Source organism: Rhinolophus ferrumequinum, assembly GCF_004115265.2.
Source record: "Rhinolophus ferrumequinum isolate MPI-CBG mRhiFer1 chromosome 15 unlocalized genomic scaffold, mRhiFer1_v1.p scaffold_54_arrow_ctg1_1, whole genome shotgun sequence".
Classification (NCBI taxonomy): Eukaryota; Metazoa; Chordata; class Mammalia; order Chiroptera; family Rhinolophidae; genus Rhinolophus; species Rhinolophus ferrumequinum.
Genome location: NW_022680357.1, coordinates 8,099,178 through 8,125,894, shown reverse-complemented (window position 1 = coordinate 8,125,894; position 26,717 = coordinate 8,099,178). Strand labels below are relative to the sequence as shown.

General features: G+C 43.9%; 1 protein-coding gene across 32 annotated transcripts in view; it reads right to left on the bottom strand.

The window, feature by feature from the left end:
* The window catches only part of RBFOX1 (RNA binding fox-1 homolog 1), a 1,406,067-nt gene that overhangs the window by 130,819 nt on the left and 1,248,531 nt on the right, over positions 1-26,717 (bottom strand). For all 32 annotated transcript variants that reach the window (XM_033101485.1, XM_033101490.1, XM_033101492.1 and 29 more), the window contains one exon: positions 2,166-2,309. In XM_033101485.1, coding sequence (XP_032957376.1) covers positions 2,166-2,309 — 144 coding nt within the window. The remainder of the gene's footprint in view (positions 1-2,165; positions 2,310-26,717) is intronic.

Below are 26,717 nucleotides of genomic sequence, written 5' to 3'. Positions count from 1 at the left end.
CCACTAAATGTATCATATAACCAGAATGGGCTTGCCACCACTGACATCTGGCCAGGAAAAATAGACTTTTCTTTTCTTTTTTAGCGTTAAAATTCCATTTTTTCAGAGTGGTAGTTGTAAGCCAAGGAGGCCTCAGAGTTATTGCAGAGCTCAGGAATTCGTATGTGCCCCCAAATTTTTATAGATGAAATCCACGAAAACACCTTGTATACTTTTCTAAATGAATACAGATGCTGTTGTGATAAACAAAATCAATTTTGGTGTTACTGAATACTTGTATGCTGTGTTTTCTTAATTCATAGACAGTAAGTGTATCCATCATCTTGTCAGGTGACTTCCTGTCAGTTGCTTGACAATTTTGACTTTTATAAAAAATGGCTCTGAAGCCAACAGATGCTGATCAAGCTTTGACAACTAGTAGTACAATCAGTCTTTTGGCAAGATTTTGCTCTGTGCCACCTGCCTTATGCCTGTAAGAGTTGAGGCTCAGATATTCATGCACACAGGGTCCCTTCTTTAGGAGTTCTAGCTGTGACTATTTTGAATGCCTCTCCACCTTAGCAGTGTAGCTGTCCGGCAACTTTCAAGATAACTCAGAAGACCAGGAAGGATAGAGCACACTCAGGGGTGGGAATTGGGGTGTGCTGCAACTAGTGACACCATAAAAGAGCAGCAGATAATCATTACAAGGGCCAAATTCAAAGTCAACATCCCAGGGACACTTGATGAGTAAAGATGGACTGAAAAGCAAGATGTCTTCCTAAGCTGCTGTGGCAAAAGGAATCTAATTCCTCTGGCTGTCCATCACTCAAACCTGGTCTCACTGCTTTATACACACTTGACCTCTACTTTAACTTTGAATGCTCTGCACTTTTCAAAGTCATCTTTGACCTGAAAGTGCCCGAGGGTATCTCTGCTCGGCAAGAGTTAGAGGGCTCAACTCAAGGTTATTACCAAATGAGAGAGATGAAAGTGCAGAAGCTGACCTTTTCCTCTGAAATGTCAGGATTCAACTCTGGGTATCTTAAGTATTAGGACGCTTGTTCTGCTTTTGTGTCAGATGCATCCTCGATAAACATCATGCATGTTAAAGAAATAAAAGGTGCAAGCGAACCCCACAATCACAAAGCGATGAACCAGAGCTCCCCTTTTCATCAGGGGAATGAGATCTACTCTGCCCAGAACTCGGCATGAAAGTTGGGCTTTTTCTTATTCCTGTTGTCATATTTGCATTTGTCCAAAAACTCTTACAAGAAGAATCTCCAGGCAGCCAACCTTTTACTCGGAGTCACATGTTAAGGATACCTGTCTGTTCATGGACTCACAGCTATGTCACACCAACGCTGATGTCACGGACAAACAGACATTTGCAAACGTGAATGATATCCACGTCCATCACAGCTCTGTCCTCTGGTGGAGCCGAGCAAAGAAATGAAACACTTATCCCTTCCCAAGGAGGGTAGTGCAGATATCGTCCAGAAAAAGGATCAGGACCGATGTCCCATGAAGGAGCAACTCTATCATTTACTGTCTCTGGGTTCGTGGGGCTTCCAGCTCACTCCGCGTGTCACAGTGGTCATTTGAGGCGCATCACCTCACATAAGGACCTGTCAGTCCACATCACCAAGTCCAGGACAATGTGTTATCAGGATGCAAGTCAGACTCAGAAACCTCTAGTTTTTTAAGGAAGCTTTTATGCTGAACTGATTATTCTCTACAGCTGCAGCTGACATCTACATGCCCAGTGCCTGGGAAAGAGTAAGGAGGCAGGGATATGTCATGATAATTTGGCAGTTGCAATAGAGAGAACAAAGATAACGCATACTGTTTATTTAAGCCATGACATAGGGTCCTGAACCACTCAATCTGGTATCATGGGCTTGTTTCAACAGTGTGTGTATCTAGGAGTTCATTTCCCATGTGACCTTCCAGTTCCTAATTAGGAGACCGTTCAGCAAAACAGTGGACATGTGCAAAGAAATTTATACTAAAATCATCGAGAGATCCTAGCCATAATATACCCATCAAATAGAGTCTAAAATCCCTTTTCCCCCTTATGTAATCATCTCACCCACCTTTGTATTATAAATACCGAAAACTTACACGGAGGGAAGGACTCTGGGCACCCCAGAGTGGGCGTTGCGGAGGAGAAAGGTGGTACTTACGCCAAACATTTGTCGGAGGTCGGGATCCCGGAACCGGAAGGGGATGTTGGAGACATGCAGCCGCTTGGGCTGGGACTTGTTTTCTGTGTTTTCAGAAGGTTGTGTCTGGGCCTGGCCATCCGTCGGCGCTGCGTCATCTGTCTGCTAAAAAAACGAGAGCAAAGAGAAGAGACTCTGAGCGGACCCCAGTGCTCTTTTCCAAAGCGCTTTTGCCTCCCTTGTGTGGTAGGAAAATGTCAGAAGGGAAAGGAACTGCTAAGTCATTCATTCATTCATTCATTCATTCATTCATTCATTCAACAAACATTCATTGAACATTAGTGCCCATCATGCATCTGGATTCAGCCGTGAACAAGCAGACAAAGACCCCTGCCCCCAGGGAGCGTAATTCTCTTGGGAGAACACAGGCAACAAACTTGTGAAAAAATCCATGTGGAGCTGGCACAGGAGATGAACACCATGGAGAAAACAAAGCAAGGAATGGGCTCGTTGGTGCTGGGCGCGGAGTTTTAAGGGCAATCGTAGAAAACCTTATCAATAAAGGAATATGACTCATAGAGATAGGAGAGGGTGTTCAAATCCTTAAAATACGCCCACATAATTGATGAGGCCGTGCAGATAAAACATTAGTAAATACAGTAACACGTTAGAGAAGGCTGTTTGGTATTCTGCCACACAAAAGAACCACCTGATTGACTTAAATTTTGTTCTGGTCTGAACTTTTTTGTTTTTTGATTGTGCAGACCCGTGCTGCCCGATTGCAGTTGCCGCCCCGCCCCCATGACAAGCCACATTTCAAGTGCTTGGTAGCCCCATGCGGCCCGTGGCTTCCATATTGAACAAGCAGATACAGAGTATCTCCATTATTGCAGAACGATGGATTGCAATAAGTTGATGTGCACAATGTTACATTATTAGCATAACTCATTACTCTGCCTTCCACTCCGTTCCTTCCAAATAAAAGCCTGGATAACATGCTATTATACGGACATCCATACAGAGGCAGGAACTAGGAGAAAAGTCACGTTACATTTGGCATCATTGTAGCACATTCCCATACTCTCTGTCCCTGAGTTTCAACATTTCAGAGATGCTCCCCATCTAGACACTTTCTCTGCAATTAGCACGTACTGCCTCCAGAGGGCAGTAGATACCATCCACATCAGATACCCGCTTCCCTGAAACCAAACAGAAAATCCCTGCGGAAGCACATCCAATTTATGAGCAAGGAATCGTCCTCACCTCCCTACAAGCAATTTAGAAGCAGATAACTGGGACAAAACTATCAATGCAGGCAGCCAGGTGTAAAATAGTAAAGACGATCTTACAAAGTGAAAAAAATAAGTATATATATATATATATATATATGCCAAAATAATATGGGCATAATTAGTGAGTTTCTCGTCAACCCTTGCATTGACTGGCAGATTTCATTTGCATTCTCCATCCTAACACACCTCGAATTGCATTTTGAAGTCAAGGCCTCCCGCTGCTGGCACATTACTGTTGCAAGCGGGTTTGGTATCAAAAGCTCTGCCAGACGACTTCCTCCACGTCCCAGTGCAATGGTAGGGTGGCAACGACGACATACTTGGTCATTTTGTTTATGCCGTTGGAGTGAATGAGGAGGGTGGCGACAGTTTTCTAGTTTGGAAAATGAACGCTAATAACAGTGCGTCCCTTATAAGGACCTGTGAGGGCTGAACACAATAACACAGTAACGTGGCAGAGTCCTCGGCACGTGGTACGCAGTCAACAACCGAAACGCGATACGTGTTTTAGACTGATGAATTTTTTTACATGTCAAAAGAGAAGTGTAAGAAGCCTCTCGCAGGACAAATGAAAGAAAGGTTCTCCTTTGCTTATTAAACACATCTACTATCCACTGGACACAGAAGTTAGTCCAAATCACAGGCAGTTAGTTCCGAGTTTAGTGGCAGACAACCAGTTAGAAAAAGACAATTGTAATATGTGCGTGTACTGTCAAGTGCTGAGATGAGAGCGAATCACAGAGGGCTGAGCGAACTGAAATCAGGGACACACAGCACAGTTGGAGGTTCCACAAGGCTTGCCAGTTCTGCGCGTTACATCTTTAGTAGGGGCCTAAGAGAAGATGGGAAGAGGGTTGGTGCTGTACCAGCAGGCAGGAAAGCATGGGCAAAGATGCAGAGAGGTGAAAGCATGTTCTGGACTCAGGGGCATATATGTGCACCTTGCTGTCCCTGGTCGGAGGGGGCATGTGTGAAGGAAGGTGGGAGAGCGCCGGGCAGAGGCCAGCCAGGGTTGGACCATGAAGGACCCTGTGTGCACAGAAGAGTGTAAATGTCATCCTACAAGGTATGAGGAGCCACTTAAGGACCCCAGCAGGATGTGATATGACCAGCACATGGCACAGGCTCAACCATGGCAGACAAATGACAAATGCCTGTTCAATGGCTGGCTGACTCACTGCCTGAATGGGTGAATGGAGGACGAGTGTGTGAATAATTAAAGAATGAGTGAATGGTCAACTCACTACCTGCCAGGGATTGTGGAAGAACATTATTACAATATTGAGACCCAAAGAGACAAGAACTGCGTTCTCTCTGTTGATAATATGAGATTTGGTTACATGTCCAGGAGACATAAATGACCTTGAACCACAGGACTGTCACTCTTCAGAGGGCTGGGGTCTTAATCCTTTAAGTTTGCAGAAGCAGCAACGGAGACCCCAGCTTCCAGTCTACTTTTCCCTCCTGTTAGAAGTTGCTGTTCAAATGCAAATTACAACACGCTCCTTCTCATACAAAGAACTTAGATTTGGATTTGTGCATAACTGCTGGATGTTTCAGCGTAATAAACCTAATTAGGAATTACAGAGATTATGATTAAACATATTAAATGATTAATAGCATTACGGCGCTCATGTGAAAATTAAAATTAATCATCTTTAGTCAAACAGGACTTTGGAGAAATCTTTGTGTTGTTTCCTTTGATAAAAACATACAACGCTCAATTAATCATTTTGTAGTGTGGGCATATATACAAACGCCCATAAATCGTTACGTCGGAATACCTGTGTGTTAAAAGTAATTTTTAAACATAACTCATAAAATAAAAAATACACCAAAAGTGTTTCAGACATGGTGGGTAAATGGAAAGGAAAGGATGTCAGGATCCAGAGGTTGAGAAAGAGAAACAGGAAAAAAAAAATGTTTTCTTCAGACTGAGAATCCCTGTTTACATGGTGTGATGTAACACAAGGGGTGAGATTGTGATGAGGACCAAATGAGAATGGAGGTGAACAAAACAGCTACTACAGAGCCTCAAGCACTTACAGGGTGAGACCTGGAGGCGTGACCCTTACTGACTCTCTGGTTGAATATATTGGGGTGTAGCCTTTCTCTTTCCCCTTTTCTGGGAACTTTCAGGGAAAACAATCAGAACATGTCTGTGTTTATGTCCCTCGATTAGTCTCCAAAAAAATGACTGCAAACGGTGGCTTAATGCAACAGAAATTTATTCTCTCGTGTGTGTGGAGGGCGCAGAAATCTACAAAGAAGACACCATCAGGGCCACGCCCCCTTGGAGGCTCTGGGAGCCAGTCCCTCCTTGCCTCTTCCTGCTCCTGCTGACCTCTTGACTGCATCTCCAGTCTCTGTCTCCATGTTCATTTGGTCTTCTTGTCTCTGTGCATCTGAAATTCAAATCTCTCTCTGCCTTCTTCTTCTTCAGAGGATATTAGCCATTGGATTTAGATTCCCCTAAATCTAGCATGATCTCGTCTTGGGTTCCTTAATCACATCAGCAAAGACCCTTCTTCCGAAGAAGATCTCATTCACAGGTTATGAAGGTCAGGACATGGACCTATTTTTTTTGAAAGCCACCATCAAACCCACTACAAACTCCCCTACAAACAAACAAACAAACAAACAAACAAACAAACCGCATGTGCAAGTAGAATAAGGAGCCAGTTACCAAGGAGTGAACGCATTTCCTACCACTCCAGGCAGCAGGAGGCTCTCAAAAGGGTTCGCCTCAAACCAGGTCTGGAGAAGGGACAATGTCCATGCCTGCCAGAGCTGCCCCAGGCTCCTGTCTGTCACACTGGTCACTTTATAATGAGTTCCCAAAACAGACAGGAGACTTGTGTCCCCTTCAGCAGCCCAGGCTCACGGACTGCCTTTCTGCATCTGCTCCTGATGCAAGGACGCTGGGCTGAGAAGGCCTCCACCAGTCCCCCAAAGCAGCCAATGTTCTCTAAGGAAGGGCTTGTCTGCAGTTTCCCTAACCCTCAACTGTGGCAGTATCCCCGAGAAGTTCATTGAAACTTATGGCAAAGACACAGAGTGAAATTCCTAAGGACAAAAATAAAACAGTGTGACAAATCTGAGGAACTTACACCTAGAATGTATATTTCTGAAAGGCAGGGATGACTGGCTTTCTAGTTGCCTTCCCCAAGGCTGGTACATGCCAAGGCTTAGTGCGACTTAATTGCTGAAGGAAGAACTCTTAATTGACTCGGGGTCTGATTTTTAAAAGTCATTTTAGCTCTAACGTCATTTTGGGCCCAGGTGAATTGGAAATATACCTCATAACCAGGTTTGGGAAATTAGCAGGTCAGAGATCAGGTCTCTGCCTAGACGTCATCACCCATCAGAGAAGCCATCACTGGCCCCATCTGTCCTTGTCCATTGATTTTTTCCATGGCACGTTCCACTTCTTCCCTTTCTATTGCATGCTTCTGTTCATGTGTGTAGTGTGTCTTTTCCACCAGAACATAAACTCCAGAAGCACAGAGGCTGTGGAATGGTTCACTGTTTTATGCCTGCCCCCCAGAGCAGAGATCGATGACAGAGAAATTGATGTCACGGGCTGGTTAAGCCTTTGGTGTGGGGTGTCCCGTGCACTGTAGGATGTTCAGAAACATCCCCGGCCTCCACTCACTAGATGCCAATGGCCTACTCCTGAGGTGGGACAACCAAAAACATTCTGAGGTTCAAGTGTCCCCCAGAATACTTTTTTGTGGGGAGGCAAAATTTGCACCAGTTGAATCTGCTGACCTAGAATAAGTTCTCAGTAAATACCCGCGCACATAAATGAATAGACTTGGTTTTTGCTATGAGTGAGCTGCCTGGCTGCTAACCTCATGTCTCTGGGTCTTAGTTTGCACAGGTATAAAATGCTAAGTGTGTATCTGTCCTGGAGTCTTTCGGGGGACAATGGCATCCAAGTCTTTGTGACACTTCAGTCCTCTGCAGAAATGGAGGGGGGCATTAGAGTTATCATTATTATTATTATTGATAATAATAATATTAATGGTAGTATTGATAACCACCAGCTTTTGTTCTTTATTTCTCAGGCCCAAGAATGTGGAAGAGTTTGAGATGCAGCCCCCGCATCACACAGGAAAGGTTGCAGGACCCTCCACGGAGGGACAGTCCATTAACCTGGAGAGGTGGGTTTCCAGGCGGCACTTGGCAGAGTTTCCTAAATAAGCTCATTAGGGTGGCAAAGCCAGCCTGTGCTCTGGCCCAGTTCGAAAGCCCTGATGGGAGGTAGGCTGAGCGCCGCAGAAGTTTTCCTAATCAACAAACTCCCCAGATATCGGCGTAAGTTATAAATGTTAAGAAAACACCACTAGCACTTTAATCTCCTGAAGATCACTTAGGGCTTCCACAAAGACCTTAATAAAGAACCGTGGGGCTCCCTCTGCTATAATCATTCCTAATTCAATGAATAGCTCTCAGCAACCCAAGGCTAATCCTGGTGAAATTGGATTTCGATATCGACCAATCCAGGGATGACTGTTGGAGAGAATACGCACATTTGTGTCGAAGCAGACACCTTTCAGATTCTGACCCCTTCCCAGGCTTCCCTCCTCTCAGCCTGTGTAGACATTGTTGAGTTCGCATGCGTGCCAACTTCTGGGGGTGACGGGGCACCCAGGCGTGGACACACATGCGAGGGATTTTGTAGCTGGACATCTCTGAGTTAAACTCCAGTTCCAACACTTCCTCACTCAGCTCCTGAAACCCTTCTGAGTTTCAGTCTCCTCCGCTGCAAGAGGGGATAAAATATTTCCATAACAGAGGTATCTGTGGTTCCAGGTGGCTGACAGCTATGTACATGACAATCACAAGGATGGCGGAGTAAAATGTGGTGAAGTTGTCAGCAGGAGTCAAAATTCAGAGAGAAATAAGAGATTTGGAAGCACAGCGTTGAGTGTGTGGGGAGGCGGGGTGAGGGCAACGATTAGGAATAAAACAAGAACTGTATCAATTATATTTGGATGACAGGTAGCAATTACGCCGCCCAAAACATGCCTCTTTGGCCTAAGGATTATTTGAGGTGATTATTTTGAGAAGCAGCAGACACAGGAGAAGCTCTGACAACAGAGTAGAAGTGACTCTTTTTGTAAGAGATATTTACATTTATAAAGGACATGTCCATTTGTAAGGGTGTCCCCTCTCTGTACCGGAAGAGAATAGGACCCTAAATCACGAGAAACTCTTATCAATGTCAAAAGCCTGACTCAAGTCTTCAGAACAACCTTGCCCTTGTTACTATACTTTTCCCGGCAACCTCCCATCCCTGGCCTACCCTAACATCTGTTGTCTTTAGCTGGAGATGGTATTCAAGGTGGTGGCCTGGGCCAGTTCGGCAGTTACTCTGTTTTCCTGGTTATTTCCCATGTATACAGGAGGTATGTATGTTACTAAACCTCTGTCGTTTTTCTCTTTTCCAGGGGGCATCTCAGCTAGGAACCTGAAAGGGTAGAGGTAAACTTATTTTTCCTCCCCTACACGATGCAAGTTAAACACACACGTATTCATAACACAGCACTAGATACAGTTCAAGGGTGGTGATCAAGCCCTTTAGAGCAGCCAGTCCCATCTGATAAAAGAACATGGGAGACACGTATGCAATTTTAAAATTCCTAGAAGCCACATTTCAAAAAAAAGTAAAAAGGAAACGTAAATTTAAGAATATGTTTGCGTTAATCCAATTATCCAAAATACTACTATGGTCAGATGTAATCAACGGAAATGGATTTTTACAATTTTTGGGACTAAACCGTCGAATCTTAGGATAACTTGTACGTAGGGCCGCAGCTCAAAGGACAGGAACATTTTCACTGGAAATACGTGAGATTTAGATCTAGACGGAGTTTTGAAAACTGACAGCGGAAGATCCAAGCGTTCAAAACAGCCTGGAATGGTTTCTAAAACCAAATTAAGTATCCATGTTAAGTTAAGTTAAAGTTGAATCAAACTAATATTCACACCAGCCACACGGCAGGGGCTCTAAAGACACCCCTGCTGGCAGAATAATGGCCCTCAACAACGATAACAGTCTACCCCTTGGAACCTGTGAATAGTTAGTGCATGACAAAGGGGAATAAGTTGCAGATGGAATGAAGGTCGCTCATCAACTGACCTTGAAAGAGGCAGAAGCTCCTGGATTATCTACGAGGCTCAGTGCAGTCAGAGGGACCTTACAAGTGGAAGAGGGAAGCAGAACAGCCCGCGTCAGAGGGCTGTGACAGGAGAAGGACACAACCCTCCGCCGCTGGCTTCCAAGTTGGAGGAAGGGGACCATGAGGCAAAGAATGAGGGCAGACTCTAGGAGCCATATAAAGCAAGAAAGGGATTTTATCCAGAGCCTACAGAAATAGCTATTACCCTGAAAACCCCTTTATATTGGCCTGGTGGAAAATGCATATACACCTGAATTTTGCATAGAATTTCAGGAAGTTCACAAACTCCCTGATGGATGCACAGACATCCATGGCCCCCTGGAACTGGCTGTGGAAGAGCATTTGCCTTTCCCCAATTCTGAGCTGAAATACCTGATGCTGAATATTACCATCCACTGGTACCATCGGAAGCCAAGTATGGAACTAACTGGCTGAAGCGTCTGGGATAGGGGATTAAAAATAAAAGTGTGCTGAGGTCCTACTCTGAGCCAGGCATCTTGGTAGGTGGTTTTCATACCTTATCCCACTGAATCACCATAACAATTGGGAAAACCGAGGCTCAGAGAGGTTACATGTCCTGTTCAAAGTCACAAACCGCAAAATGATGGCAGAGCCAGGAGTGGAACCTGGGATATGTAACTCCATACTCTGGACTCTTTTCAGTCTTCAACAGCCTCTCAAGGTCAAGGTGAAGATTCTCTGGAAAATCCAAACAGCCCAGCTTTACAAGGCAAACACAGAGTACTCTTACAGAGTCAAGATTCGCTGACCTAACCGCATTTGCTCTAGGTCTTGACTGGAAACAGAGGGCTAAGCTCTGTGAAAAAGCAAACCAAATCAGGTTGCTTCAGATGCCTCCTTGGAGCTCCCAGAGCCCTTTGTTTCCCTCTGTTGAACCCTCATTAACCACAGATTTTTTATTATTATTATTATCAGTTTACTTATCTCTCCTGTCCTACTAGAATGTTGAATATCCCAAAGACAAATACTGCACCGAATGCTTTTTGAAGCCCGTGACTGAGGCATGCAACAGGCCCCAGAGAATCTTTATTGCAGTATTCCAGGAAACCTCCCTGGGTCCAGCTTCTTTGTCCGCAAGCATCCCCAATGCTGCCATCCAGGTATCGAAACACAACACTCCAGAGGCAATGCTAACATGGCACAATTTCCCCCCAAGTCAGCTTATTGAATATTCAACATCTTCCCTCTCCTACACGCTTCCTCCCCTCCATGCACAAAGCTCTTCATAGTGATAAATAAAAAGTGTACTTTTGAATAGCCAGCTGCTTCTCCCTCCTCCACCAATCAAGTTATTTCTCAGGGAGAATAGCTTGTGAATGTCTTCCAGGCATTATTTGATTAAGTTGACAATATTATGTGAGCAATGGCTGAGTATGCACTGCGATGTACTTTGGACCAAATTGATTTGTGTAACGAACACTTTGCTCCATCTCTTCTTGCAGCCTGAATAGCGGTCTTGATTTAGCCAGTAATGCTGGACGCCAAGTGAATTTACAGGGTCCACAGTTCCTGTCTCTCTATCGGCAGACAATGGTGGGAGCAGAGCACAGACTGGCATAATTCAATACATTGTACTATAAGCTCAGAAAATAATATCACAGAGCTCTGCAATATACCTATTTGATTTGATTTGTAAACCTGATAAAAAAGCAATCGAGAAAAGTTCAGGGGGAAAATATATATGTTCTAAGCAAAAATGTAACTATATTGAATGTGTACAAAGAACTAAAGAAAGGGGTAGGGGGTGGGGAAGAAAATCAGGCATACTAAATCACCTTCATACCCCGCGTTAGACAATATTGCACATTCTCCATTTAAAATGGAGCAAGATTGTGCAAAGTTATTTTCCATTAAAAATAATAATAATGGTAAGCCCAGGGACTGTGAATTAAAACCCACGTCTCGGGTTTGCTCGCAATCCTGCTTCCAGACGGGGCTTGTGCAGATTCACTCAGCTTCCTGCTTTTTCATTTTCGCTCTGTAGGCAAACAAGTAAGTTAATCACACAGCTTTGGATGTGGTTAGTGCCTCCTTCTTAGCTCCGTGGGGCTGATTGCACAGCCAGGTGACACCGATTTAAGAAAAACATCATATTTTCCTCAGCTCGAATAAATTCAATGTCTCCTGGAATGATGAAATTCTGTAGAAAGGAGTAAGGCTGATGGGCAGAGAGGGCTGACACCACATTCTCCGGCAATTTTTTTACTCTTTGAAAGTATGGGTTGATCATGCAAGAGACCAAGTGTTTAACACACGGGTAAAGGAGATGGACGGCTAAGGTGTCTGTATTAGTTTGCTCAGGCTGCTGTAACAAAACATCGTACACTGGCTGGCTTAAACCACAGACAACCGCTTATCAGAGTCCAGAGGATGGGAAGTCCAAGGTCAAAGTCAAGGTGTCTGCATGTATGGTTCCTGCTGAGAGCCCCTTCCCAGCTGGCTACCTTCTCACGGTATTCTCACATGGCGGAGGGAGAATGGTCCCTCTCAATTCTTCTTCTTATAAAGATGCTAATCCCATCATGCGGACCCTGCCCTCATGAACTTATCTAACCCTAATTACTTTCCAAAGCCTCGGCCTCTAAATACCATCACAATGGGGGTTAGGGATTCAACTTATGAATTGGGGGGGGGCACAACTGAGTGCACAGCAGTGTACTAAAACACAACTTGCAAAACCTGGGACTAAGGGAAGGGGCTTTGTCCTGGAGAGGGACAGGGGTTTCACTGGGCTGGAAACCAGACGTCTTGTTATCCAGTAATTCAAAATATATTTATTGAGCATCTACTATGTATCTGTCCCTGGGGATATAGCAAGTGGGTTTGGGGATTAGTGTCTGCTTATCAGGAGACAGCAGACAAATAAGACTGTATCAAATGCTCTTTCTCTCCTTCATTTGCAAGGTTTTTGGTTTTTGGTTTCAGGAATAAGGAGTTGAAAATAACTGCTATGACTAATAACAGCAAACATGTGTAAACTCTGGAACGGAACTATCTGGGTTTGAATTCCCGCTCTACCATTTCCTAGCTGTGTGACCTGGAGGAAATTACTGAACCTCTCTGGACCTCAATTCCTTCATCTGGGGGGAAAAAGGAATAACGTTATCATCCACCCAAAAATGAGTCAATTCAGGTCAGCGCCCCTCCTGGCCCATAATCATGATGATGATAACCGTCTAGAACACCTGGCCACTTAGTTGAACGACGGGTACTCTGTTAAGCCGTTTGCATGCATTATATTTTGTTCCATCCCCTGAGGACTCAGAAGAAGACTCTACTATCTGTCCCCATTTTATGCCAAAGGAACTGAGGTTCATAGGAGCTAAGAGCTACTGCAGGATGCTGTTTGTAGATGGCAGACAGTGTGGCGGGACGGTTGAGAGGACTGCATGGCCAATTTCCTGACTCACATCCCCTGACGACCTCTAAAGAAGATGCAACCATTTTCCGGCCACGGTTATGAAAAACTCAGGCCAGTCCATTTTAAAGCTTCCAAAGTCAATGAGATTCAAACTCTTTTCCTAGTGCTACAGAGCTGCCGTGGGCAGGGCACATTTCCTGCCACTTTGCCCCTACCATTCCAGCCCTTTCGGTATCTGGGGGAGGTCTGCAGCACTAGGGTCTTGTTCTTTTGGGGCTGGGGGTTGGGAGGAAGGACGAAGGTCCAAGGAGGCAGAGGGTATTTAATGACACGAGATGCTTCCTGATGGTGAGAAGCTACTGCCCATCTCTGTGTTCTCTCTTATTCTGCTGGAGCTCTTGTGCCCCATGTGGCTTCTGTGGATGTGGTGCAGCCTGATGTGTCCGTATGCTTGGGTTACTCGGGGCACTCATCAGCCATCCCATGATGCTCCATTGCTGCTCAGGGTTCTATGTCTACCCGGTCAGTACTCAATGTTCCCAACTCGCCTTTTCAACTGGAGGTCCCTCATTGAACATCTGAATAGCCTCAGAACTCCTGCCCTGCCCTCTGAGTTTCAGGCTCTTTCAAGAGCTGGGGACGCATTTTCCATGACAGGTCTTTCCCATCCTGCTGTTCCGGCCCATGTCAGCAAGGCTCCGCCTTTATACATCCCCAGGAGTCTCTGTATTAATGACATCCCCACACCCAACTAATTTACGGAACTCCCAAGAACTCTGCCACTACCTCCTGCTTTGATGGCATCATTAAGATGAGCTTTCTGATTCTCTAGCTCAGCAGGCCTCCAGCTTGAAGGAGGTGGCAGCTTCCCTTTCTTGTCGGCACCCCCACTCTGCCTCTCCAGGAGTGACTCTCTTAAGACTTTCTCTGCACCCCACCTGAGCCCCCTGGATTTCTCTAATCCCTCATCCCATTCAGAAATCAAGGCCAATTTAAACATCAATTTTTAAAAAAGTTAATATCTTGTTGTGAATCCTCATATCCACCTAGCTCAAAGAGCTTTTTTCCCTAATGGATTATGCAAGATTTAATTTAACCAAATGGCAAATCTATACATTATGCTAATTTTCCAGGCCTAAGAAGAACCGCTGAAAGCATAATTCGGTTGCAGAAAATTGGTGATGAATTTAAGATGAAACTGATCTCAGCTAAAATGCCTGGATTTTCCTTAGTAATTATTTAATTTTTTGTGAAAATGCTTGGAACAAAGAGAAAAGCACTCTGAAGGTTTTGTTCCAGGACTACTGGGGATTTTACAGTATAGTCCAATCATTCTTTCCGAATGTTCATACGTCTATTCAGACATTTGACAGTCAAGGAATCCTGTCTCATAAAGTCCACGATTTCTGTAAACTGACTTGATTCAGCTAACTTCTGAGTTCCAAATCCTATTCATCAGCGGATTCATTTCTCTTGCACTGGTGGCTGGGAGGGCTGTAAATATACGTTCGGAAGTGAAAATACTAAGAAATACACTCTGAGAATATAAATGCCTGCATCTCCTTTCCAGTTTGTTCTTTACCTAGACAGTAAACTTTTTCTTAAAGGGCCACATACAGAGGACTTAAATAGACCCTTCTCCCAAGAAGAAATACAAAAACGGCCAAGAGACATATGAAAAAATGCTCAGTTTCATTAGCTATTAAGGAAATGCAAATCAAAACCTCAATGAGACATCACCTAGCACCTGTTAGAATAGCTGTCATCAGCAAGACAAGTAATAAGTGTCGAGGGAGAGGCTGTGGAGAAAAAGGAACCCTCTTACACTGTTGGTGGGAATGTAAATTGATACAGCCGCTATGGAAAAAAGGATGGAGGTTCTTCAAAAAATTAAGAATAGAATGACCATATGACCCAGCAATCCCTCTCCTGGGTATCTACCCAAAAAATCTGAAAACATTTATCCGTAAAGATACATGTGCTCCGACGGTCACTGCATCACAGTGGCCAGGAATTGGAAACGACCAAAGTGTCCTTCGATAGATGAGTGGATAAAGACGTTGTTGTGTATATGTACACAATGGAGTACTCTTCGGCCATAAGAAAAGATGAAATAGTATCATTTGCAACAACATGGATGGATCTTGAGATTATCATGGTAAGGAAGATAAGTCAGACAGAAAAAGTTGAGAACCGTAGGATTTCACTGATCTGTGGGATATAAAACTGAAAGCAACAAAGGAACAAGACAAACAAATAAAGAAACAAAAACTCATAGACACAGACAACAGTTGAGTGGTTACCAGAGGGTAAAGGGGGAGGGGGGTGGGAGATGAAGGTAAAGGGGGTGAAATATATGGTGATGGAAGGAGAACTGACCCTGGGCAGTAAACACACCATGTGATATATAGATGATGTATTATAGAAATGTACACTTGAAACTTCTGTAACTTTACTAGCCATTGTCACCTCAATAAATTAAAAAAAAAAAAAAGAGCCATATAGAACATAGTTTGACTCTGTGGGCCATAGTACCTCTGTTGCACCTGAAGCAGCCATAGGCAATAGGTAAAGAAACAATTAGCTTAGGTGGGATCCAATAAAGATTTATTTACAAAAACACGCAGAGGGCCAGACCTGGCCTGTGGGCCATAATGCGCCATGTTTGTTCTTAGAAGAGCCAGTACTCTGGGTATACACTGTTCTATTTGGTACCCTTTAAAGAGCTCCTGCTTATATACAGAACATTTTCTAGATATGAGGAATAAAGGACGAATAGACATATTCAGAGCCCTTGGGATCTCCTAGTCCTATAGGGGAAAAAAGAAAACGAACCATACAATTACAGGACAATGGGTGAGTCCTCTGATTGAAGGGTATATAATTTGTATGCGGAATTCAACAAAAGAAGAAATATGGAAAACTTCTTGGAGAAAGTCTTATTCATCTGGAAACTTGGCAGTTGTATATCAGCGGAACAAACAAGCAAACCTTTTGATGGTCTAAAATCCAATTCTTAAAATGAAGACAGAGAAACATCGACTGCTCCTGGGTTATCACTCATCTAATTATGTCAATCATGGCTCTAATGAGAAGGGGATGGGACTTCACATAAGATGTAGGTGGTAGACGTGATGCTATGTGACCTTGGACAAGTCACTCACCTTCTCAGTCTCCATTTCTTCATTTGTGTAAGAGGAATGGCAATACCAGCCCCATCTTGAGTCAGAGAGAAACAAATGGGATCATATCCCAGAAAGTTCTTTGGCTATTGCAAGCCAAATGATCTCTAGTCACCATTTTTCTGGGTTACCCTACTTAGAAAGCAACATTTGCTCACAGAGCAAATGAAAGAATGGAAACCAATGTAGCAATTAGAAGCCTTTTAGTCAGTGGAAGTTCTTCAATTCAGGAGACTTGGATTTTTGTCCAACTTTTGTCAATTTTTCACTATGTCACGTTTCTGGGATGAAATTTACTGCACCTGAATAAATGTGTGCCCTGACTTTGGTGGCCTTGCAGGTACCCTGGCTGAAAATTCAAGGCTCTGAGACTCAGGGGTGTTGGGTGTGGTAGGGGAGGTGAAGGACCCAACCTTGACAGTGGGGGTGGTTTGTGGTCACCTTTAGCAAAAATGCAGGTTTTGTGGTCTGAAAGGTAGAAAGGTTTGCTCGTGCTTGAGGTATAGAAAGATTTGCCTAAAATAAACCTGTCAACCTATCTCCAGGTATAACCTCAGATCACCTCCAAGTCACTTGGGGAAGCCTGTTGAAAATACATATTCCTGGCCCCACCCCCAAAAACCTAATGAGTCATAATTACGGACCCAAGATGAATCATTTCAAATAATTCTCATAATGACTCTGCTGTGCTCTACCATCTTAAGAGCCACCGTTTTTGTAGGCAAGAGTGTGAGTTTCTGTGTCTGGACTGAGAAAACAGTTGGGACTGGAGCCTCGAATGCCCAGCTCTCCGACCTTAGACACGTTACTCGCCCCTCTACATCGTACCTCTGTGGCCTTAAAACTGGGGATTTGTGAATTCATCCATTCCAACAATATTGATTGACTTCCTTCTATGTGACTGGACAAGAACCAAAACACAGGAGGAGGATTAAACCAATAATGCATGCAAAGTGCTGATTGATGACTTACGGCACTCTGTAAGCACTGAGTTAAGCATTAGTCACGGCTATCTATTAACTAACTTCCATATGCACTTTCCAAAAGCAAAACCATGGTTTGGAGGACCAAGCCCAAGCCTGGACTGGTACCTTGTTCATCACAGTTTGCACACAGCTATTGAACTGCCCATGATTTGAGGGGCCTGCTTTCTCTCTGAATTAAAACCTCTGCCTAGAAAAGAGACGTTTATCTTTTAAAGGTAGGCGGGGTAGGGGATACAGGGTTGGAGGCAGGTGTTGTTTCGAATGGTTTCTCTACTGAAGTCAACCAAGACTTCCTTATGGACCTCAAAATTGTCTGGGTTTTTCTGGGAGGTTATATATATGGAGAGGGAGAGGGAGAGGGAGAGGGAGAGGGAAAGAAGGGGGGGGGGGAGAGAGAGAGAGAGAGAGAGAGAGGGAGAGGGAGGGAGAGAGAGGGGAGAGAGAGAGAGAGAGAGAGAGAATATGACTGTACATCATAATACAATCATAAGGCTGCATTCCGAGGCAGATGGAACATTCCGATGGGGAGGCTCACTGCTGACTGACTGTTTGATGCTTTCGATCTTTTATATTGAATTTGAGATTACAAGCCGACTTCTCCATTCAAGCCTGCCTTGCATCTCCCCCAACATTTTGTTATCTTTGCTTAAACCTCTCAGGAAAGGCCTCTGAACCGTCCTCCGATGCTGGCTGCAAGGGAAATAAGATTGCTGCCTTATTCTTTAACAGAGAGCAACCATACTTCATTGAAGGGCAACATAACATAAAATTCTGGACTATTTTTATTCAATTTATATACAGAGGGTTCCCCCAAAAATGTATACACATTTTAAGAAAGGAAAAAAACTGCATGAAAATTGTAATAATATATACGGATAACAAAAGATGAGTACAAGTCATGTTTGACTTCTGCAATTACAAGAGGTGCTCAAAGTGGTTCCCATCGGTGTAATTTTAATACAGTTTTTTCCTTTTTTAAAATGTGTATACATGTTTTTGGCACCCTCTGTATATATATAGAACCTCTTTTACGGTGAGTAGCAGTAGAGTTCATTTAGCATAACCGCCCATGAGGACGGGCAAAGACGATGAATGCCCACTACAGTTTTCAGATGCTCATCTTATTTTATGTTATTTTCATATACTTACTTCAAATGTGCTCTAAAAAAGGCTTATGGCACTGACGCAGTAATTTGAGTGTGCCCTAGGACGGGGGTGGGAGAGTCTCTACAAATGCAGATTCTGGGGTCCCAGCATTTTCAGTGTGTACTTTGTCAATCTGGGGTGCAGCCAGGAGGTGCCGCAGCCTGCTCACACCTGCCTGTGAAAGCCGACTGTTCACTTGTCAGGGATATTGTGAGCCTGTTGCCAAACACAATCTCTAATAAAAATCAAGTGATGTAAACCCACAAGGAAATAAAATATATGAAAAGGAAATAAGCATTCAAAATTCATCACTTCCTAATTCTCCTACCACATTTTACGATTACCTCGTATATGCCCTGGAGGTTTTTCCTGGCTTTTTGTACCTGAATGGTGGAGATGCTCTACAGTGATGTCCTATTCCTTTGGCCAACTCTGCGTTCAGTGATGAGGCCTTGGTAGCTCGAAACTGGCCATGGTGGGAGTATTTATACCATGAAATCAGTCTTCCCCACCAACCCAAGCTGGTAGGAGCCAGCAAAATGCTGATGTAATGAGCACAGCAGGTAACTCTAATGAAAGAGGTTTTTGGCCCACAGTTTCAGAAAATACTGACAAAGATTCAGAAAAGCCAGTCCCTGGAAGAGTCATATTCTGGTCATTTTGCCAGCTGCTTTAAAAACGGCCCTTGGCCTTGGTTAAGGCAGTGCCAAGTGTTGCTGAAGGGCTAGACTCCGGAATCAGAGCTACCTGGGTTCCAGATCCAGCCCCGTGACCTCTGTGTGACAATCTGTAAATTGGTTAACCTCCATGAAACCTCCATTCGCTCATCCATAAAATGGGTTTTTCATACTCGCTTTGCAGACTCATGGCAAACAATGAAGTAAGACTATTATTAAAAGCGTAGCATGGAGCCTGGCTTCTAAGAATTGTTCAGTAAACGACAGGTATTTGATGATAACTATGATGGCAGTGACGCCGATGTGTTATTAATCAAGGCATTTGGGACAAACACCTTGAAGTCATGGAAGCAGTTGATGGATAGTAAACTAACTTAGTAATCTGACACGAAGAAGGTACTAGAAAAAAACATTAATGTCCATTTCAACTTCTTCATTTACACTATCATAGCCGAACAATATTAGCATTTGTATAATGGCAGTGCGTACCATGTTACATTGATTAAATCACTTATCCTCACGACACTTTCATAAGGTTGATGGTAAAATTATGCTCCTTGTATAGATGATGAAACTAAAGCTCAAGAGGAGGCCCACACAGCTAGTACATAGGAGAGAGGGCCACAGAATGAAGACCTTGAGCTTCTTAGCCGGTGCCCCACCAGTGACGTCCTGCAGCCAGCTTTCTTGGGAATGAGACTCTATCAATAAGGATTGTTGAAGCTGAAAACTAAAATAGGCCCATGAGAGGGAAATTAAAGGTAAAAGTTTTAGGTAAAAGTTTTATATTAAATTACTCATAAAAAACTCACAATGTTTCAGAATTACCTATGACCTTTATGGGAAATAATATGTCCTATATATTTACATTGGATATTGTCACACCAGGAAAAAGTTTGATTTACATGAACAGTTGACTCCAGGAGTGAAGCTATTTCTAATCCTCAAGTACCAGGGTTTTAACGAAAGGAGGGAAAGTATGTCATTTTGGCCGACAGTGTGATGTGAAAGAAACAAGACTGGATGAGCATCAGGAGATCCAGGTTTGAATCCTGGCTCTGAGATGTGGCTGAGTGCAGTATGACTTTGGGCAAAATTCTCAGAGCCTCGTAAATAATGGTAATACTACTTAAATTTTAGGATGTCACGAGGATGCTACAGAACTCCATGCTGAAGTGCTTAACACAATGTCCTCATTATCCAACAACCAGCAGGCATTATTTTCTTCTTTTAGTTCAGCATTTAATATTTAGGTTCAATGAATACTCATCAAGTACTCAGTATGTGATAGGTACAATTCTAGGTGATGGAAAGGCATAGTGGAGAGAGAAGATGTCAATCCCTCTTCTCAAGGAGCTTAACTTGTAGTAGGGGAGGGAAACAAGCACGAAGATCATAAATAAGAACATTGCAGAGTATGTGAAGTGTGCATACCGCGAGACAAAGCCCTGAACGTGAGGACTGGGGCTGCTAGAAAGGTTTTGAAATTCCCGTGAATAATGTTTCAGAAGGTGACATTTGAGTCAAAATTTGACAAAGAGGATGGAGCCATGGGGGTAGCTCAAGGCAAGAATGGTCCAGACAAGGGACAGCCAGTGCAAAGGTCCTGGGGTAGGAACACGGGGATGAGTGAGGCTTCTGCAATGAGATCAAGGGGAAGAAAATAGGTGATGATGTCAAGAGGTATAATGAGGAGGCAGGAACAGGTCACGTAAGGGCTTGTAGGGCGCTGAGGAACTTTGGCTTTTTTGAAAACCTTTTTAATTTCTGAAATAATTTTAGATTTATAGAAGTGTTGCAAACATAGTACATACCCTTCACATATCCTTTACCCAGCTTCCCCTAAAGTTAACATCTTACCTAACTATGAGCATTTATCCAAGAGAAGAAGTTAACGTTGGTCTGTTATTATTGTCTAAACCGCAGAACGAAGTCACATTTCCCCAGTTTTCCCACTAATGTCCTTTTCCTGTTGCAGGATCCAATCTAGGATATCCAATTGCATTTGTGGGATTTTGGCTTTTACGCTGAGAGAAGTAGGGGAGCCACTAGAGGGCTTCTCACAACGGAGGGAGATGAAATAACTTACATTGTAGGAGGATTGCTGGGTCTTTTTGCTCTACACTCAGATCTGAGTTGAGAGCAAGAAGATAGGAAGAGTATGTGAACTGGATTTTAATGAGCTGTCACTTAAATCCCCCTTCTGCTACCCACAAGAAAAGCAAATGTCCTTTATCAGAGTTACACCAAAAGAAATGGCCACAAACAATTATCAGGCATTTCACAAATACCAAATGCAATGCAAATGCTAAATAATGAACATAATCATTTCCTCAGTGCGTTCCTCGATTTTTATTACTGCAAATACTAGTTGTCCCAACATCTTGGATGTACGTTACTCCTTTCTCCCTAATAACCAAGTATTTTCAACGTGTATTTTCCTAATTGTCTAAACTAATGAGACCTGCCAGGTTAGAACATGGTGATAAGGTGGGCAAAATTACAGGTCTGATGTCATACATTTGGCTTTGTAGAAGAAAGGGAAACACAATAAGAACACTCGGCCGCCATAAAAAGTGCTCCAAATTGGGGCTCATTAGTTATAGGTGCTGGGGAGCTTGGTTTAAAAGGGGTGGGGGCTAAAATTGCCTGAATCACAATCCGAATCATTGATATTCAAAGTTAGCTGCTGACCCCTAGAGGTGCTCTGCTGTGGATATCCCCATATTTCTGATGAGGAAACAATCTAGAGGGGCTAAATCTTAGCAACATGTTAGAATACTAATGATCAAGAGGCTGAGCCCAAGAACTGTATTTCCTTCGTTCATCTTTCCTCTACCACATGCTGTGCCTGCATGAGGGCGTTAGCTCACCTCTCTGTGCTCAGGTTGTGATCAAGAAAATGGACTTTTCTATAAGAGTATAAAGGTATAGGATTGCTTTGAGAAGAAAAGAACACGTGGAAAGCGCTTAGGACGGTGCCTGGAAAACAGTACTTGATGACTAACTTCCTGGGATTATTAACGATTCCTGGGAGGGTACTTTGCTGGCCCTCTGGCTTTTCCTAGCTTTATCCTAGAATATATCATATTAAACCAAAACTATCTGTTCATTTGCTCATTTTCCTGATGAAAACGTGAGCCCTGAAAGATCTTCAATGCCTGGCAGAGCCTGGCATACACTCACGGCTTTGGAGAAGTGGACTCTTCAAAAACTCCTCCTAGGCCAATAGCCTGGATGATAGCTGAAGTTGAATGTCACCATCTACCAGAAACCTGTCTCTTCTTGGCCTCCAGAACCAGCCTCCTCAGCTCATGAGTCATTCCAGACTGGGTTGTGACTGCACAAACACGTGAGGTCAGCCAACTCCATCCTGCTGCAAGAATTCCCTTGCAGCTGGGGCTTATGACACAGCTCCAGCTGGGCGACACCCATCGGGACCTTCTGAACTGAGTTCTACATCCTGACCCAAATGCACTGGCCATGGGGAGACCTTCATTTCAATTGTCAATTTGGCCATATGTGTCATCCTTTCCTTGTGAGGGTGTACAAACATGCAGCTGTGCATCTCGGTCTGGTAGGTCTAACAAACGTGTAATTGTTATGAACGATTTGGGGCCATTAAGACTATTCTTCAAAGATTGTAGACATTGAAAAATTATAAAAGAAATAAAGGAAAGAAGGGAGGGAGGGCGGGGGGCCTTGTTCCTCCTGGAATGTCTTACTTCTCGGTGAGAGGACAGAGGGGATGTGTCAGAGAATATTTGAGAGTGGTTGCTATGTCATGCAAAACCAAACATAGCAAAAGGATGGGGCCTTGCAAATGCTTGAGACATAAATCTTACAGGGTCATGATCTATGGATTTCTCTTGTCTGCTTCTGCGGTGCCTATTAAGAAGGGAGTTAAGGTTCAGTTCATATTTTGCCATAAAAAGCATCATTATCAATTAACGTTGACCTGCTGGTCACGCAGGCCCTTGGTCCACTCATTCCTTCAGGCTCAATGCTGCAACTTCTCTGAAGACACCCTGGTGCTCAAGAAAATGCTTCTGGAAAATGTCTTCCAAAGTCTTTTCACCTTCTAAAGCTGAAGTCCTACACCTCTCGTTATTAAAGGAATATTCCCATGTTAGTGTTTAAATCTCCTCTAACTGTGAAACAATGTCACAGCCTATGTAAAAACCTATAGCTACAGGCCAACATTTTCATAGAAAATTACATAAAGAAGCATTCCTGGGAATAAGTAGTAAAATTCCACAATGAAAAGAAAAGATACAGACTCAGAACGGAAAAGACAGTCTGGAAACTAAATTAAGGATCAAAGAATGATAATTATATAAAGATACTCTCTACTGTGCTGACATGGAGTAAGAAGGGGGTGGGAGTAAAATGGCTGATACACAAATGGAATGAAAACCCATCACAGAACTGTAGGGAAAAGTGAAACTTCCACACTGAACATCAGAGAGGACGGAAGAGTGAAGGATGTGGACACAGGACCTTTGCACATGCTATTTCCTCTGCCAGAACATTCCTCCTAGGGTTTGCCCGTGAACGATTGGCTCTTCACTCTCATGTCTCCGCAGAAATGACACTCTCTTACTAAGCCTTCTCTGACCACACTATCTAAAAAGTATGCTGATCAGAAAACTCTGCAAAAAACAAACAAACAAATAAATAAGCCCTGATGTAAATACTCTCATTCTGCCCAATTTCAAGCTACCAACATGATACCACTGAACAGAGTTGGGAAGAAATGTCCACAATTGGCTCTGCCAGTTGTTCACATACTGAGCTAGCTGAAGTGACCCCATTTAGTTATGTATTGATGTCTCGCCCCAAATTATGTAAACTCAGCATAGAAGAGTCTTATCTGTCTCAATTGCTACTGTGTCCCCAGCATCTAGTAGCCGACACCCAGCAAGCGCACCCTAAAGACTCATTACTTGGGTTCCACCTCCTTGCCCTGTGACTTGGCAATCCTCTTCATACAGTGAGCTGGTGCCAGGGTTCATCTCCTTTATTTCCTTTCTCTCGGCGCTTCCTGGTGTCCAATATCTGAAACCATTGTTTCTTATATGTTGCCTTTTTGGTTTTCTTTCTTTTTTCTTTTTTTTAAATTTTATTGGGGAACAGTGTATCTCTCCAGGGCCCATCAGCTCCAAGTCGTTGTCCTTCAATCTAGTTGTGCAGGGCGCAGATCTGCTCCAAGTCCAGTCGCCATTTTCAATCTTAGTTGCGGGGGAAGGAGGGGTGCACAGCCCACCATCACATGTGGGAATTGAACCGGCAACCTTGTTGTTGAGACCTCACGTTCTAACCAACTGAGCCATCTGGCCGCCCCTCCGGTAGTTCAGTGGCAGCTCAATGTCTTCAATCTAGTTGTGGAGGGCGCAGCTCACTGGCCCATGTGGGAATCGAACCGGCAACCTTGTTGTTCAGGACTCGTGCTCTAACCAACTGAGCCATCCGGCCGCCCCAGACGTATTCCTTATTTTTAGTTAGTTAGGATGGGAATGTAAACTCTGTCCTCATTATTGCATCATGGCTAAAAGCCCAGGTCCCCTAAGTATTTCTTATCTGGATGACTGAGGATGTCTGAGTGGAAGGGACAGTCATTGTGGTCACTAAGAATTTTAAAATTCAGGACAACATCTAAAAACTCACCATCTGTGCCCTCCAGTGAGTTCAGGGGCATTGCGGTGCATGTTCTAGAAATTTCTAAGCCTTCCTACTTCTGTTAGGTAAGGGATTGAAAATTGGAATCCTTTTCTTGAGCACTGCTTGTTAATATGAAAAGCATCATTTAATTAGGACTAATATAAGATGTCCTGTAGAGTGATAATTTAATAATTCGGCCGTTTTATTTATACAGTGCCTCCGGGCTCCTCATTAAAAATGGAAGAGACATTGAATGGGACAAGTGGCTTTGCCACTACAAACATTCCGAATGCTCTCAGATCATAAAGTCTACCCTCTGGGCATCGTAAGAGCCATCTCCCTACCCTGGGAGCAGATATGTGTATCAGCAAATTAGTTTTCGTGGACAGGGGAGTCCCAGAAACCACCTGTTTACGCTGGCACTTAAGGGTATTGTCCAGCCCAGCCACCCACCACCCCACAACAAAAAAGACCCAAGAAAAGGTCCTCTTACTGCTTCAAAACTCTCTGGTACCTTCCACTTGCCCTTGGCATTAAGTGTAAAATTCTGGCTTGGCTAGCAAGGCCCCACCTTTTAAGCACTGCTTTTCTCATTCACATCCTGACGGCTCTACCACCTGCCTTTCACTCTGCCAGCACCACTGGGCTCTTGCCCACCTCCAGGCCTTTGCGTGTGTGGGCTCCTCCCCTTGGACCCCCTTCTTCCACTGTTTGCCAGACTGGATTCTCTCATCCTTAGTCATCAGCCTAAATGTCACCTCTTCAGAGCACAGTGTCTGTCTACCCTGCATTACTCAGCAGCCGTTCTGTCTGTTTTACCACCAAGGAGACCGAGCACTTGGAAGTCTTTCTTTGGTCCCTGGAGCATAAGCTCTGCCAGTCTTGTTCAGCACAGTTCCAGAGTCCAGAGACATTGGTTCTTAATGTGAACAGTAATCATTCACGCATAATTAAGGGGGCTCCTAACTAAGAGAGGTGGCACGAAAGAGCCATCACCCCTGGAATGTCCTCTCGATTGTGTGCCACTCTGCAGCCAGGGGTTAACTCAAAACAGAGATGAACGTGGTGGTGCCAAGTGCAGGAGAAACCACAGGGCCACACTGTCGCCTCTCCTATGTGAGTAGGGGATATGGATGAACAGAAGCAGACACGGTGACTGGAGAGAAGGGACTTTTGTGCTCACCTGTCTGGGCTCCCGCAGCATCCGGCTCAGCACCCTTCTAAATGCATTTGCCAGTTGCATTGGTGTGGGAGCATGCTTCATTCACCTCAACATTCCCAGTGCTCAGCACCGGATTTACAGGATTTTTTTTTAAACTAATAACTAACATCTGTGTGTGTGTGTGTGTGTGTGTGTGTGTGTGTGTGTGAGAGAGAGAGAGAGAGAGAGAGAGAGAGAGAGAGAGAGAGAGAGAGAGAGAGAGAGAGAGAGAGAGACTGAATGAGAGTGAACTCCCTACTTTGTTTCACAAGATTTTACATGGTGAATAGTCACTGAAAATGAATGGAATAAATTGCTCGGAATGCAAACGTCCCGTTTATTTCCATTGTACAGAGTGAGTTCTCATTACAAAAATCCAAAACAGGAAAGGCACCACGCAGGAGCAAAGGCTAAGCTGGCCTGAGATGTTATGGGAATGTCCATAACCCCTGGGATTTGCTCCATCACCAAAGGAGTGAAAATTAAAACAGGCACATGGCCGGTGGTGTTATCCATTCTGTTTTGTCTCCTACCAGGATAGATTACTCTTCTGCTTTAAAATATACACAGCTTTCACATTCATTAATCATAGGAACAGGTTGCAACTTCATAGCAGCCAATCCAAGAACAACAGCAAGGGACCATGAAACCTGTTTCCACCTACATCACACATGGACCAAACAACATATCTGAATTGCAAACTTCAAAACACAAACTAAATCACTTAGAAGTCTAATTTCTAAAAGCATGTGCTTTCTGGAATGGCCGGTTAGCTCCGTTGGTTAGAGCACGGTGCTAATAACATCAAGGTTGCTGGTTCGATCACCATATGGACCACTGTGAGCTGCACCCTCCTTA